General features: G+C 41.9%; 1 protein-coding gene across 1 annotated transcript in view; it reads left to right on the top strand.

Moving 5' to 3' along the window:
• Positions 1-237: 237 nt before the first annotated feature.
• The window catches only part of LOC128331009 (vomeronasal type-2 receptor 26-like), a 31,536-nt gene continuing 18,595 nt past the window's right edge, over positions 238-13,178 (top strand). Inside the window, exons 1-3 of the mRNA XM_053264375.1 lie at positions 238-276; positions 1,007-1,127; positions 12,154-12,325. Of these exons, the coding sequence (XP_053120350.1) occupies positions 238-276; positions 1,007-1,127; positions 12,154-12,325 (332 nt within the window). The remainder of the gene's footprint in view (positions 277-1,006; positions 1,128-12,153; positions 12,326-13,178) is intronic.

Below are 13,178 nucleotides of genomic sequence, written 5' to 3'. Positions count from 1 at the left end.
GTGTTGCAAGGAACACACCTAAATGTACCATTTTAGAGAGGCAAAGAGGGCAGTGGCCATCTTAGCTGTGTTATATGGGGATGGAAAGGAGATGGGATTCCCCAGTAAGAGACATGTGGGACGATGAGCGCTTTGGGAGGGTGTAGCAGAGAACACTATGAGGTCCCCCTTGGGGGTGGTGGGGAGGGCAGCCTGTGGGTTGAATGGGACCCCTCATCCTAAACCAAGACTCTGCCTATGTGGTACAGGCTGCACCGGGCCTTTGAAGGTGTGCAGGTAGAGTGCTTCTTCCTGGTGCTGATGTGTGGGGGCCCAGGGATTCCACATATGCTCAGTGTGGTGGGGAGGGGAAGATGATTTGATCTGGACCCAGAGACTCCGTTAGACAAGGATGATGGGGAATGGTTTGGAGGGGAGGACACTGGTGATACCTTGGTGTCACAGTGCCTCTTTGTGGCAGAGGTCTTCAGCCCACTCATGTCCAGAATTATTAATACAATTGGACTGAAATCAGAGGCTGGGCAGAGTTCTGACTCTGAATGTTTGGAACCAATCCAAACATTGTGGATAATTTTATCTTTTATCGACTACACCCCTGCCTCCGGCCCCGGTATCCTGACCTGCTTCTCCAGAACTCAGCTTTTGGTGGAATCTACAACCTTGCCTCTGTCCCTGCCCCTCAGGCCATAACCTGCTTTTCCCCAGCGTTGACTTTGCCTGCTTTGGACCACATCCTTGTCTTGGCTCCTGGCCCTAGCTGAGTCGAAAAACAAGCAGTTAGGTGGCTATAGGAGGAGAGGGCCCTTTCTGATTGCCTTGGTGACATTCGAAGTTGGAGCTCATGTTGAACGCATTTCACTGGGTTTTTAACATGCATTGTCACAAAACTTGGGTGGCGTGTCTGCGTGCGCGTGTGTGAAAGAAAAACTGTCCCCTCTGGATTACTTGTGATGTGCAGCTTCTGTCTTCCAGTATTCTTTAAGGTTGTCCAGCCTTGTTTCACCAGGTGATTGACCCGTCTAAGGGCATTGCAGATATTCCAGAGTGGTTTAAAGGGAGCCGCCTGAACTACGCAGAAAACCTCTTGAAGCACAAGGAGAATGATAAGATTGCCCTCTATGCTGCACGTAAGGAGCACTAGTGAACCCTGTTTCTGTGGCTCGCTAACTTATAAAACTAGCTCTGATTCACAGCTCCATCCCCATCAGAATCAAATGGTTCCTCCCCCTGCCAGGTTGATCGACTTAAAAGAAAGGCATTTGATTAATGGGGGGACCCAACAACGCATTATCAGATGTAATGGCAATCAGGCCTCCCCCAGCCATAACTTAGATATATCTGGATGAATATGAAAGGCTAGCACAAGTAGCGCAAGGGATGGGGACTGGAAAGGTTGGAAACTGGAATGGCAATTGGTTGCTTTGGAGCAAGTGGTGGAGCTTTCAAGCAACAACTGCAGATTTCAAGCAACAACTTTTCAGTCACAGTGTCGTTAGCAGTAAAATAACTTCACAATTAAATGGAAAATATCTCTCTTTCTCTCTTCCTTGTTGTCGGCTGACTCTAATAATCTTCTAGGAATGACCTTGGGAGACCAAACATTTGTCTTGATTTAAGGGCCATTAGCTATATTTCCTTCTCTCTCTCTCTCTCTCTCTCTCTCTCTCTCTCCCATCTCCCCCCCACCTCCAAGAAAGCAAATCACTTAAGTAGTTGGGGTGGGGGTGGGGAAACCCTGATAACTATGTTATTTGCTGCTTTATTATTCCCAGCACTTCTCTAATTTTCCTTGAATCTAGGCGGTATTTTTGGATCAGATACTGTTTGGTGTTTTCATTCTTCAGCTTCTTGTCTTTCATATCTTTCAATTTACTAGCATCTGATCTAAGCCTGGAGATTTTGTTTTCTAATCTAATCTTCCATTTAGATGATTTACTACTTCCTTTTTTTAACAGGTCCACTGATCTTATATCCGAGCTCTTGTGTTGTTATTGTTGCTGCACTATACATTAGTTGGTTTGTTTCTTGCAAATTATTGGTTGTTATTTCTGCAAGTGCAGCACTGACATCTTTTAATGCCTGAGCAAGTTGTTTTTTTGGCAACTGTTTTTAGAGCTAGAAGTCAAACCCTGGTGGTTGTTTGCTTCATGTGCTCAGTTATTTTTTGTTTTAGTTCTTGTTGCTTTTCTGTTAAATGGCATTTGGGTTTTTGAGGTGAAGGCAAAGGGGAGGTTGCCTGGTTTTGATTTTGAAACAGTTCAGCAACAGTGGCATCCTCTATTTCCAACACCTCCTCCACCTGCGCCTGAGCAACTGCTTCAGTTGGTGGTCATTCTTCTTCCATATCTTGAGCCTGTGTTGCTCTTTGCAGTTCTTCCAGCTCAACTCCTGTGAATACTTTATTTCTTATTATGAATCTTCTCTGGTCTGCTAGCTTTTGTTCTGTTATTTCTATATCTGGATGCTTCTCTTTCCAAATTTGGTACAGTCTTTTTAAATAACTTCTTCTAGTTGGACTAGATAACCTCTTCTAGTTGGACGAGAACAACCTCTTCTAGTTGGACTAGATTACCTCTTCTAGTTGGACTAGTAATAATAATAATAATAATAATTATTATTATTTTGATTTCTATTAATATTCAATTTCTATGCTTATAAGAATTGCATTTTATAAGCATACAGTATACAGCACTTATACTCATTACACTACTTGCATAAAGGTAAAGTGTGCTGCTGAGTCGATGTCGACTCCCGGAGACCACAAAACTCTGTGGTTTTCTTTTGAGAGAATACAGGAGGGGTTTACCATTGCCTCCTCCCATGCAGTATGAGATGATGAATTTCAGCACTTTCCTATATTGCTATTTCCCAATATAGGTGTTTCCCATAGTCTGAGAAAGATACCAGCAGGAATTCAAACTGGAAACCTCATGCTTGCTTAGCAAGTCATTTCCCCTCTGTGCCATTAGGTGGCTTACACTACTTGCATACTGTATGATAAAATGCAATTCTTAATCCCATTCCACAAGGCTATGAAAATCAAACTTAATGTGCAGATTTATATTCATCCTATGAAACCTGATAGTGGTAGGTCAGTATAATGCATTTTTAAAACCGGATGCACTAAAGTAAGAGGCTTCTCATTTGCCTAAATACAAAACTTTCCCCATCCCCCCATATGATCAGAAAGTACAATGTAATATGTATAAACATGTACCGACATACACTTTTCCTTTCATTTTTGCTTGCAGCAGAATAAGCCTGGGAAGAGAGCTGGTCTTGTGGTAGGGAGCATGACTTGCCCCCTGTGCTAAGCAGAGTTCACCATGGTTTGTATTTGGATGGGAGACTACAGTATAGTGCTCTATGATATGTCAATGAATGGATGAAGCCATCACTCAGTGGACGAGCATCATACAGTAGGTCCCAGGTTCACTCTCTGGCATGTTCAAAAAGGACTACTAATCTCCTAATCTCATCAAATTGGTAGAAAACTCTTCCAGTCCTTTCTGAACATGCCAGAGAGTGAACCTGGGACCTACTGTATGATGCTCTTCCACTGAGTGATGGCTCCATCCATGAAAGGAAAAGTGTATGTCGGTACATGTTTATACATATTACATTGTACTTTCTGATCATATGGGGGGAGATTATTTGATGCAATGGGAGTTGGTAATAATTTTATTAGGGCTATTAAGACAATTTATTCAGAGCAATATGCTAAAATTATTGTAAATGGGGAATTATCAGACAATTGCAAAATACAGAAAGGAACTAGACAAGGATGTCCACTTTCCCCATTACTTTTTATATTAGTATTGGAAGTGCTCTCTAGAAATATTAGAGAAGATGTTCAATTACAAGGCCCAAAAATTGGGAAACAAGAATACAAACTAAGAGCCTTTGCGGATGATGTAGTGTTTTTTTTAGAAAATCCATTAGAGAAGATCGGAAGACTCTTGGAAAAAATACAACAATTTGGCCAACTAGCTGGGTTTTATATAAATAAGATTAAAACAAAGGTGTTGACAAAAAATATGGATCAGAGATCTAAGGACAGACTTTTTGAAATAAGTGAACTGAAAGCGGAGGAAAAAATCAAATATTTTGGCATCTGGTTGACAAATAATAACTCTTTGTTGTTTTCAAATAACTATATTAAAATATGGAATACAGTAAAAATCGACTTGCAAAGATGGTCTAGAATGAACTTATCTTAAATGGGAAGAATTTCAGTTGTGAAAATGAATGTTTTACCTAAAATGCGGTTTCTTTTTCGGACTATTCCTATAATTAATACTTTAACTTGTTTTAAGCAATGGCAAAAGGACATAACTAAATTTGTTTGGCAGGGTAAAAGACCAAGAATTAACTTTAAAAATTTAACAGATGCTAAAGAAAGAGGTGGTCTTACCCTGCCAGACTTAAGGTTGTATTTTGATGCTGTTTGTTTGACGTGGTTAAAAGAATGGATAACATTAAGAAATCCTAGAATACTTGATTTGGAAGGATTTGATAGAAGGTTCGGATGGCATTCATATTTGTGGTATGACAAAAGTAAAATACATACAGTTTTTCTGAATCACTATGTAAGAAGGAGTCTAATGAGAGTGTGGGTAAAATATAAAAAATGGCTGGAACCTAAAACTCCGTTATGGTTATCCCCGATTGAAGCTTTAGTACGTAAAGAGATAAATATGCAACCGCAATGGGGTACCTATAGGGATTTGTTATGTTTTCAAGAAAAGGGCTGTAAGTTAAAAAATCTAATTGAAGTTCAAAATCTGGTCAGTAATTGGTTTCAGTACCATCAGTTAAATGAAGTTTTTAAGAAGGATTCCAAACTTGGATTTGAGGATCAAATGTCGAGATTTGAGAAGGAGCTATGTGAGAATGATGAAAAATTAGTATCTAAGATGTATAGGCTGTTGCTTTTGGAAGAGACAAGAGATGAAGTGGTTAAAACGACTATGATAAAATGGGCTCAAGATGTGGGTCATAATATAGATATGGCAGCTTGGGAAAAATTATGGAAAACTGATTTAAAGTTCACTGCATGTTACACTTTAAAAGAAAATTATTATAAGATGATAGACAGGTGGTATTTGACTCCTAAAAAGCTGGCAATGATGTATAAAAATGTTTTAAACAAATGTTGGAAATGTGGACATTGTGGAGGAACTTTTTTTCATATGTGGTGGTCTTGTAGGAAGGCAAAGGCCTTTTGGGACATGATATATAACGAGTTAAAAAAATTTTTTTAAATGACATTTCCTAAGAGCCCAGAATCTTTCCTGTTGGGAATAATGCAAGGAGAGTTTTCCACAAGAAATTTAACATTCTTCATATATGCAACCACGGCGGCCAGAATAGTATATGCACAGAAATGGAAGGACAACGAACTGCCCACAAAAGAAGATTGGCTGATAAAAATTTTGGAATATGCGGAGATGGCAAAACTTACAGTACTGATAAGAGATCAAAATTTGGAAGGTTTTAAAGAAGATTGGAAATCATTCTTACTGTACCTAAAGAACTATTTTCCTAATATTGATTTTTCAACAGGGCTTGAAATTTAGTAACATTAGCAGGTTGAGTAGACTAAAATCGAGTTTGGTAAGATATAGGATATATGTTTTGAATTATTATAGCAAGGGTTAATTGTATAGTTAGTGATTCGCGCTGATTGGTGAGCTGGAAGTCAAATTTTTGTTTATGTAATGAGATGTTCAAGATATTGTTAAAATCAATAAAAATTTAAAGCAAAAAAAGGGAAGAGTTTTCTACCTGTAACCTTGGTGAGCTGCTGCCAGTCCATGTAGTAAATACTGAGTGAGGTGGATCAATGGTCTGATTGTGTATAAGGCAGCTTCCTATGTTCCTCTCTTTTGAGGATGCAACTCCTAAGGCATCGTTCTGATAAGCTGTGTTCAAGTTAAATTATATTGCTGAGTTGGGGTCAGGATGCTGAAGGTGTTTGAGAAATATCCATGGAAAGGGAATGGGTGAAGAATTTAGCTCTGACTCAAGCTCTAGCAAGTGAAGTCACTACATGCATTGCTGCAGCTGGAGCTGGAGCAAAAGACTGACATTAGCCAAAGACTGACATATAACTGACCTGCTAGAAAATTTAGTCACATTACATTACTGTTTAAAACAACAACAACAAACAAACTAACACCAATTCCTTACACAATGTCCTCAGGTACTGCCTTGGATGGTGGACAGTTGAAGGCATGTAGACCAGAGAGAAGCAATGCATGTGAAGCAATGCCACCAATGATACGATCTCCTTGCTGGTGATATTTGTGAAGAGTAGGTGATGGATCCTGGACACCACATTTCACAACATGACCTGTGCAAACCATGTGAGAGAGCAACACCACTTGCAAGCCCATTAATATCCCCATCCAGAATACAAATCCAGATTTCCAGGATTATCTCTCTTCCTTTATCATGACAAGCTGCATGATTATAATAGCATTACTTGAATGGCCACCCAGTTCACTGATAGGCTTGAAGCCTGTAGTGCAGTGTAAACTATGAAGGATTAAGAAATCGCTCTGATGGAGCCTTGTCTCACCCTAGTATTTGTCCCTGGTTTTGAAAAAGACAGGAGTATGTTTATACCATCCTTCACAATCCTTGTTATGAGTTTTGCTAATGGCCACTGGGATTTCATGGGGAATGTAGCCAGCAGCATAAGTAATTAAAGACCTTTCGGTAATAATAGGGGAGTTGTTCATTCTCTGTGGCATTTCTGGAGAGCACATGCTGGTCATGTCTTAAGTACTATCTCTCAATGGAATGAGTGGAATTTGTATTTATTCAAAATACACACAACAACAATAATTCCTCTCCACAAACCTCTGAACTGAACTCACATACATTTGTATTTAATGCAGTCCAGAGAGGTGCCTAATGAGCATGTATGTTGCCTGTGTGACACAGGTCTGAAGCAATGATGTCCATTAGCCTGCGTGTATGGTTAACGAAGCGCTAACTTTAAGCACGTGCCTTTTAGAGATGCATCAGGCAGAAATTTAGCAGGGGCATCTCTAGGAACTGATTGGGGAAGCCTCACCTGTTGAATTTCTGCCTGGATGCATCCCTCCCTAGCCCAATGTTCAACTGAATGGACAAGGCAAAGTGTGGGTGCATGGAGCCTCAATTTTAGAGCCAGCTAAATATGCAAGACTGTACAAAGTCCTTACAGTTTATAAGTCTATACAGACTATATGGGCACATTAATTTGAAATTTCCATGCTTTATAAAGCATGAGTGGACATGTAAAATGGAATGGAGACAGATATCTCCGGACGACCTCAATGGGCGGTGAGGCTCATAATGAAGAAGACGTTCTCTTAGATACCCAGGGCCTAAGCCATTTAGGGCTTATGTTCTTATGTTAGTGGTACTTATGTTGGTAACTTCCAGACTTGACTTCTGCAATGCGCTCTATGTGGGGCTGCCTTTGTACGTAATCCAGAAGCTTCAGTTGGTACAGAATGTAGCAACCAGGTGGGTCTCTGGGTCATCTCGGAGAGACCACATCACTCCTTCGTTGATAAGAGTTGATGGCTTCCAGGCAAAATACAAAATCCTAGTTATCAGCCAAAGGTGATAGAAAGCCCCTCTGGCCACTGCCTCAACTTGAGATACCAGGGAGAGGTGTGGATCCAGAAGTACTCATAGACTGTGAACCTGTTCCTTTTGGGGAAGTGTGACCCCATCTAGAACAAGGAGATCAAAATCATCTCTGGAATTCTGCCCTCCTACAATAAGTACCTCTGTCTTATCTGGATTCAGTCTCAGTTTATTCTCCCTCATCCAGCCCATTACTGCTTCCAGGCAAGCATTTAGGGAAGTTACCCCTTCTCCTGGAGAAGTTGACATGAAGAAGTAGATCTGGGTGTCATCAGCATACTGATAACACGCTGCTCAAAATCCCCTGGTGATGACCTCTCCCAGAGGTTTCATGTAGATGTTAAAGAGCATTGGAGAAAGGATGGAGCCTTGAGGGACACCACACTTAAGCTCAGATTTCGAAGAGCAACAGTCTCCAATTGACATCATCTGGAATCTGTCCGAGAGGTAGGAGCAGAACCACTGTAAAACAGTGCCTCCCACGCCCAACGCTCTCAGATGTTCCAGGAGGATACTATGGTCGATAGTATCAAAAGCAGCCGAGAGGTCCAAAAGGACCAACAGAGTCACACTTCTGTCAGTTCTGAAATTGGAGATCATCCATCAATCATTTGACCAAGGCAGTCTCCACCCCATAGAGTGCCCGAAAGCCAGTTTGAAATGGGTCTAGATAATCAGTTTCCTCCAAGAGTAATAATAAGGGAGAGTGGTTTTTGTTTTGCTCCCTTTGCTGCAAAAAACCTTTCTGATTCCAGGAACATGCCAGTGAGGGTCATGCAGGCCTCAGGGACATAATTATGCAAGTGTCGAAATGTGAAGAGAGACATGAACATCACTTCCTGCATGATGTGGGGCTGGGCTGCACAAGAAACCTTCCCCACAGGGATGCTTCCGACTCTTGCAAAAACAAAGCCTTTATACTGTGCTAAATGTGGGCCAAAGGGCTTATCCTTTAGTCAGTTCTTCCATGTTTTGCTGCAGGGGAGGGAAGGGAAGAAAAATAATCCCACTGTTTGCTGGAGTGGTTTTGGTGGTTTTGATCCTTTGCATATTTTCTCAGAAGTAAGCCCACTTATTTCTTGATAGACGACATCCTTATTTGTACCTCTGGTGCAATGCACACCAGCACAAGGAACCTTCCCCATCCTTCATTCCTCATGAAGTTGCCTGAATCCATTGACAAACTATTGCCCAGTCTTAGAGGACCTTCAGTAATAGCATGGGATGTGGCAAGGGAGCTGAGGGAGGGTGGATTATCCAGAAGCTATGAGGGGAACTATTAGTAGAGGTGTGCATTGAATCAGTTCCATGCACACCCGGGAGGTAGGGGAATCTCCCCCGCCTCACTTCCCCCTTTGGCACTGCTTGAAAATCTGCTAGTGTGGGGTGGCTGTATACCCTTTTGCCACCCCATTCAGCATAAAACCGGAAGTGGTGTGCATGCACATGTGTGTGTCAGGGGCCTGCGCGCCTGCCACTTCCGGTTTCATGCTGACCAAGGTGACAAGAAGGTATAGAGCCACCCTGTGCCAGTAGTTTTTCAAGCAGTGCCAGATGGGGAAGTGTAGCAGGGGAGGAAAGAGCACCCTCCCCGTGCCTTAAAGGTGCCCTCTCCCCTGCGTCAGTGACATTTCCTTTACCTATTATGTATGAGTAGTTAAAGTCACCCATTAATTCTACGCTGGCTCTCTTTGATGCATCACTGTTTTCTTCTCCAGCTCCAGGTCACTCTCAGTGTTTTGATCCAGAGGGAGATATCACACTCCTAGCAACACATTTCCTTTTTAGTCCTCGTATGGTTACCCAGAATGTTACCCATTCTGTGGAGGATTCCAGTCCACCTAGGTTATCTAGCTGGTTGAAATCTATACCTTCTTTGATATACAATGCAACTCCTCACCCCCTCCTGTCCTTTCTGTAGAGTTTCCTAACATCGTTGGTGCCAACAATATTACTCACAATGCTTTTCTGCAGTCTCCCAGAAATGCCCCCTCGCCCGCTTGTGTTTGAGTCTCCAGGCTTGGAGATGTCACTCTTGTCATGCTCAGGAGTCTCACAGCATCGTGAACTCTCCATTTGTAGCACATCACTTAGTTGACAGTGGGCCAGTCTCCCCTAGATTTGTATACTAACAAGCAATATGGAAAGGATAACAACTGCACGCCCTCCCTATGTTGAGATACGCTAACTCTCCCCGCTCACAAAAGAGGTTGAGTTAGTGATAAGGACCTCAAGGTGCTCCCATTAAAAGTACAGATTGGATTATTGGACCCTCCGTCCATGCAGATTTTCCCTTCTCACATCTATGCACTCTATTTTCATGACAATCTGGACTTGCCTTGTCCATTCACCCATTGTTACACCCAGGAAGAGTGATCAGAAACTACTGGTTGAAGGTGGTATTCTATATGATGGGGCTGGCTCCACTGATACTTGAAGACAGCTTCCAGTCACAGTGGAAGTCAGATGTTAAAGAAAAGCTTGTTCTTTAAAGTTTTTCTCCTGAAGAGCTGTGATCAATGGGCTGTGAACAAGCAAAAAAGGCTGTAAAGAATATTAAATTTGGAATGGCAACAGGAGATGAGGACAGCCCCCAAACAACTCAAAATATGGAGATTTGCCTTTAGTACTAATCCAGCTGATTATTGCCAAGCTCTTATTACCCCTAAGTAGCATAGAGCTTTTGCACTGGCCCGCTTTGATGTATTGTCCTCAGTAATTTTATATGGTAAGATTCCTTATTCTGAATGTCACTGCCCATGTGATGTAAAGGCCATAGAGGATGTGAGTCAGGATCAATTTCAGTTGATGAGGCAAAGTCTGACTTAATCTTCATGGTGACTGGCTCCGTCCATTTTTCAATGGATTGGGAAGAAGATAAGGTGGTTGCAAGCTGACTAACAGCTGGATGGCAGGCAAAGTACCTGTGACCTTAAAAAATGTATCAATGTACAACTTTCATGGGCCAAGACATATGAACCCAACAGTGATGTCCATTCAGTGCTTTTCCCTTTGTCTCCTCTCCTCAATAGCCATTGCCCGATCTCTCCTGGAATAGTCTTAGATAAACCAATGAGTTTGGTCAAGCATTACATCCAGTTCTTAATTTTTCTAGCCAAAGGTTGGCTCCAAGTTCCTTCCCTGGCATCTCCAAGACAGGGCTGAGAGAGATTCCTACCTGCAACCTTGGAGAAGCCGCTGCCAGTCTGTGTTCACAATACTGAGCGAGATGGACCTATGGTCTGACTCAGTATATGGCAGCTTCCTATGTTCCTTCCTATGTTCCTATGAAATGCATTGAGCCAGCCTTTAAAATTTATGTAGGGGAAGCTGTGGTCCAAATGATGAATCCTCAGAGCTATGAGGTACAGGTAATAATAACAAAGGCCATGAGATCTTGCAGAACAAATACATTGGGTGACTCCAGAAGACTGGAAACATAATGATGAGGGGTCAGTCATGTGTTTCATATCTTTCAGAGCACTCCTAGAGTATGGACAGTGACCGGAAGTGTTAGGCTCCGATGAAACAGTGTGCATGCTAGAGGACTGGAGGAGTTGCCTGTGCACTCCTGCTGCATGCCTGCAGGTCTTGAACCAGACGTGCTTTGTTAGTCAGCCAATATGTTGATGTCACAGGGATGGTTCCATGATAGTATGGTGATATTGGGGTGTGTGTGTGTGTCTACATCAGTATGATAGTGTCATTGGAATAGCTCCATGTCAGTGTGCTGCTCTATGGATGTTTTTACCACATCAGTAGATTGGGTACTACCACCCCTGTTCCACATGGGGGCATTGTCAGCATGCTACCCTATGACTGTTGCATGCTGGTGGTGTTCACAATAGGGAGGTGGCTGGTGGGGTTGCATCTTACTGGGACTAGAAACTTCCAATGTCATTAAATTCCAATCTCATGTTAGGCAAATACAGGATCCCAGCAAAACTTCAAGCATGTTTCATCAGTTTAGCTACATCATCAGTTTAACTGCACAATAGTATTGGATAAAAAGTATTTCTTCCCACTCCCCAGTCTAGTGGGGATTTGCTGGGAAAATAATACTTTGGTTCAAGAATAACAGGTATATGTTGCTCAGGAATGCCACAGAGAATACTCAGCTTTGCAACCCAGATAATTGCCAAGATGGCTATAATTAATGCTTGTTGACTGCCTTGTGGAATTTCAGTGGCCAATAACAAAACTAAGAACAAAGTCAGTGAACTATGTTATACTTATTCCCCTGTATTTTCCAAAAACAGGGTTAGCAATTAAGAACTGTTGGAAATCACCCAGACTAACTGTACTTCTTCTTTTGCCATTTTATACTCCACATTTTGGATCTATCACCAGACACAACAACGTCAATTCAAGTCAGGTTGTTCTAATCACGCAGACTCTGAAAATAGTGCTGTAGATGCAAATTAGGAAATCTTTGTTCAGCGGTCAGACTTATACTCAGAATGGTGTTAGTAGTAATGTTTCTGCTACTGCTGAAACCTCATATAGTTTTTCAGGCTCACGTTGCTAAATGTCAGCTTGTGGATCACAATCCTATTTATCACAAGTATCTTCAGCCAGGAGATCTCCTAATTGGTGGCCTTGTTTCCTATACTTGCTTTTTGTATACTATAGAATGCTTTAATAAACCACCTCCTCCAGTACAAGCTGAAGAGTTTCTGTAAGTTAATGTTTCCTAGCATATTTCTGCTCAGATTCTATTTTATAGGTAGTCAGTTTTATGGACAGGTAGAACTCCGTTACTTATTGCACTCGTTTTGATTCTTTCCTATTATTCATTCCTAAATCAGCTCTAAAATATTTACTAAGGGAACCAGATGAAAGTATGGACCATCACCATCCTGACCCTAAGCAATGTCCTCTTTCAAAATGTTAGTGTCATGAGAAGTGTAGAGAGGGGTGACCTCAGAGGGATCTCAAAGTTTAGGTTGGACCAGAAGCATGTGTTTTAGGAATTACAGCTCCAAACCTGGACTTTATGAGTTTGTGCAGCAAGTATGTAGGGATGTGGGAGCCAGCTCGAGGCTCAGCCAGCTTGTTCCTGAACTGGCCAGGCTCCAGGGCTCACCCTCAAGCTGAACCTGGCCCAGTTCAGCTTGAGGTCGAGCCAAACCTCTGGGCTGTTTTTTTAAATTTTAAAAATAAAGAAAAGGGTGGGCTTTCCACTATCGCAGGGCTTTACGGGGTGCAGCTGCGTGCAGCTGTGTGGGAGGGCATTTTCCGAGTCCGCTGTGCATGCACACTGGCCATCTACATGGCCTCCAAAATGGCTGCTGCCAGCACAGATAGGCCCAGAATGGTCCAAAAATGGTCTGAAATGGGTCATATGAGACCCATATGTATGTAAACCACATTGGGAACTTCTGTTGAAAAGTGGTATATAAATATTCATCATATTCATAAATGAAGAGGAAACACATACTCACTCAATTCTAATATGCATAAAAGAAAGATTAGTTAAGTTATTTTATGTAATTTTATTCATATGACAGCTTTCTTTTTGTATGACTGGT

This window comes from Hemicordylus capensis, chromosome 6 (genome assembly GCF_027244095.1).
Source record: "Hemicordylus capensis ecotype Gifberg chromosome 6, rHemCap1.1.pri, whole genome shotgun sequence".
Taxonomy (NCBI): Eukaryota; Metazoa; Chordata; class Lepidosauria; order Squamata; family Cordylidae; genus Hemicordylus; species Hemicordylus capensis.
The sequence above is the reverse complement of the archived record's forward strand: the minus strand, read 5'-3'. Positions and strand labels throughout refer to the sequence as shown.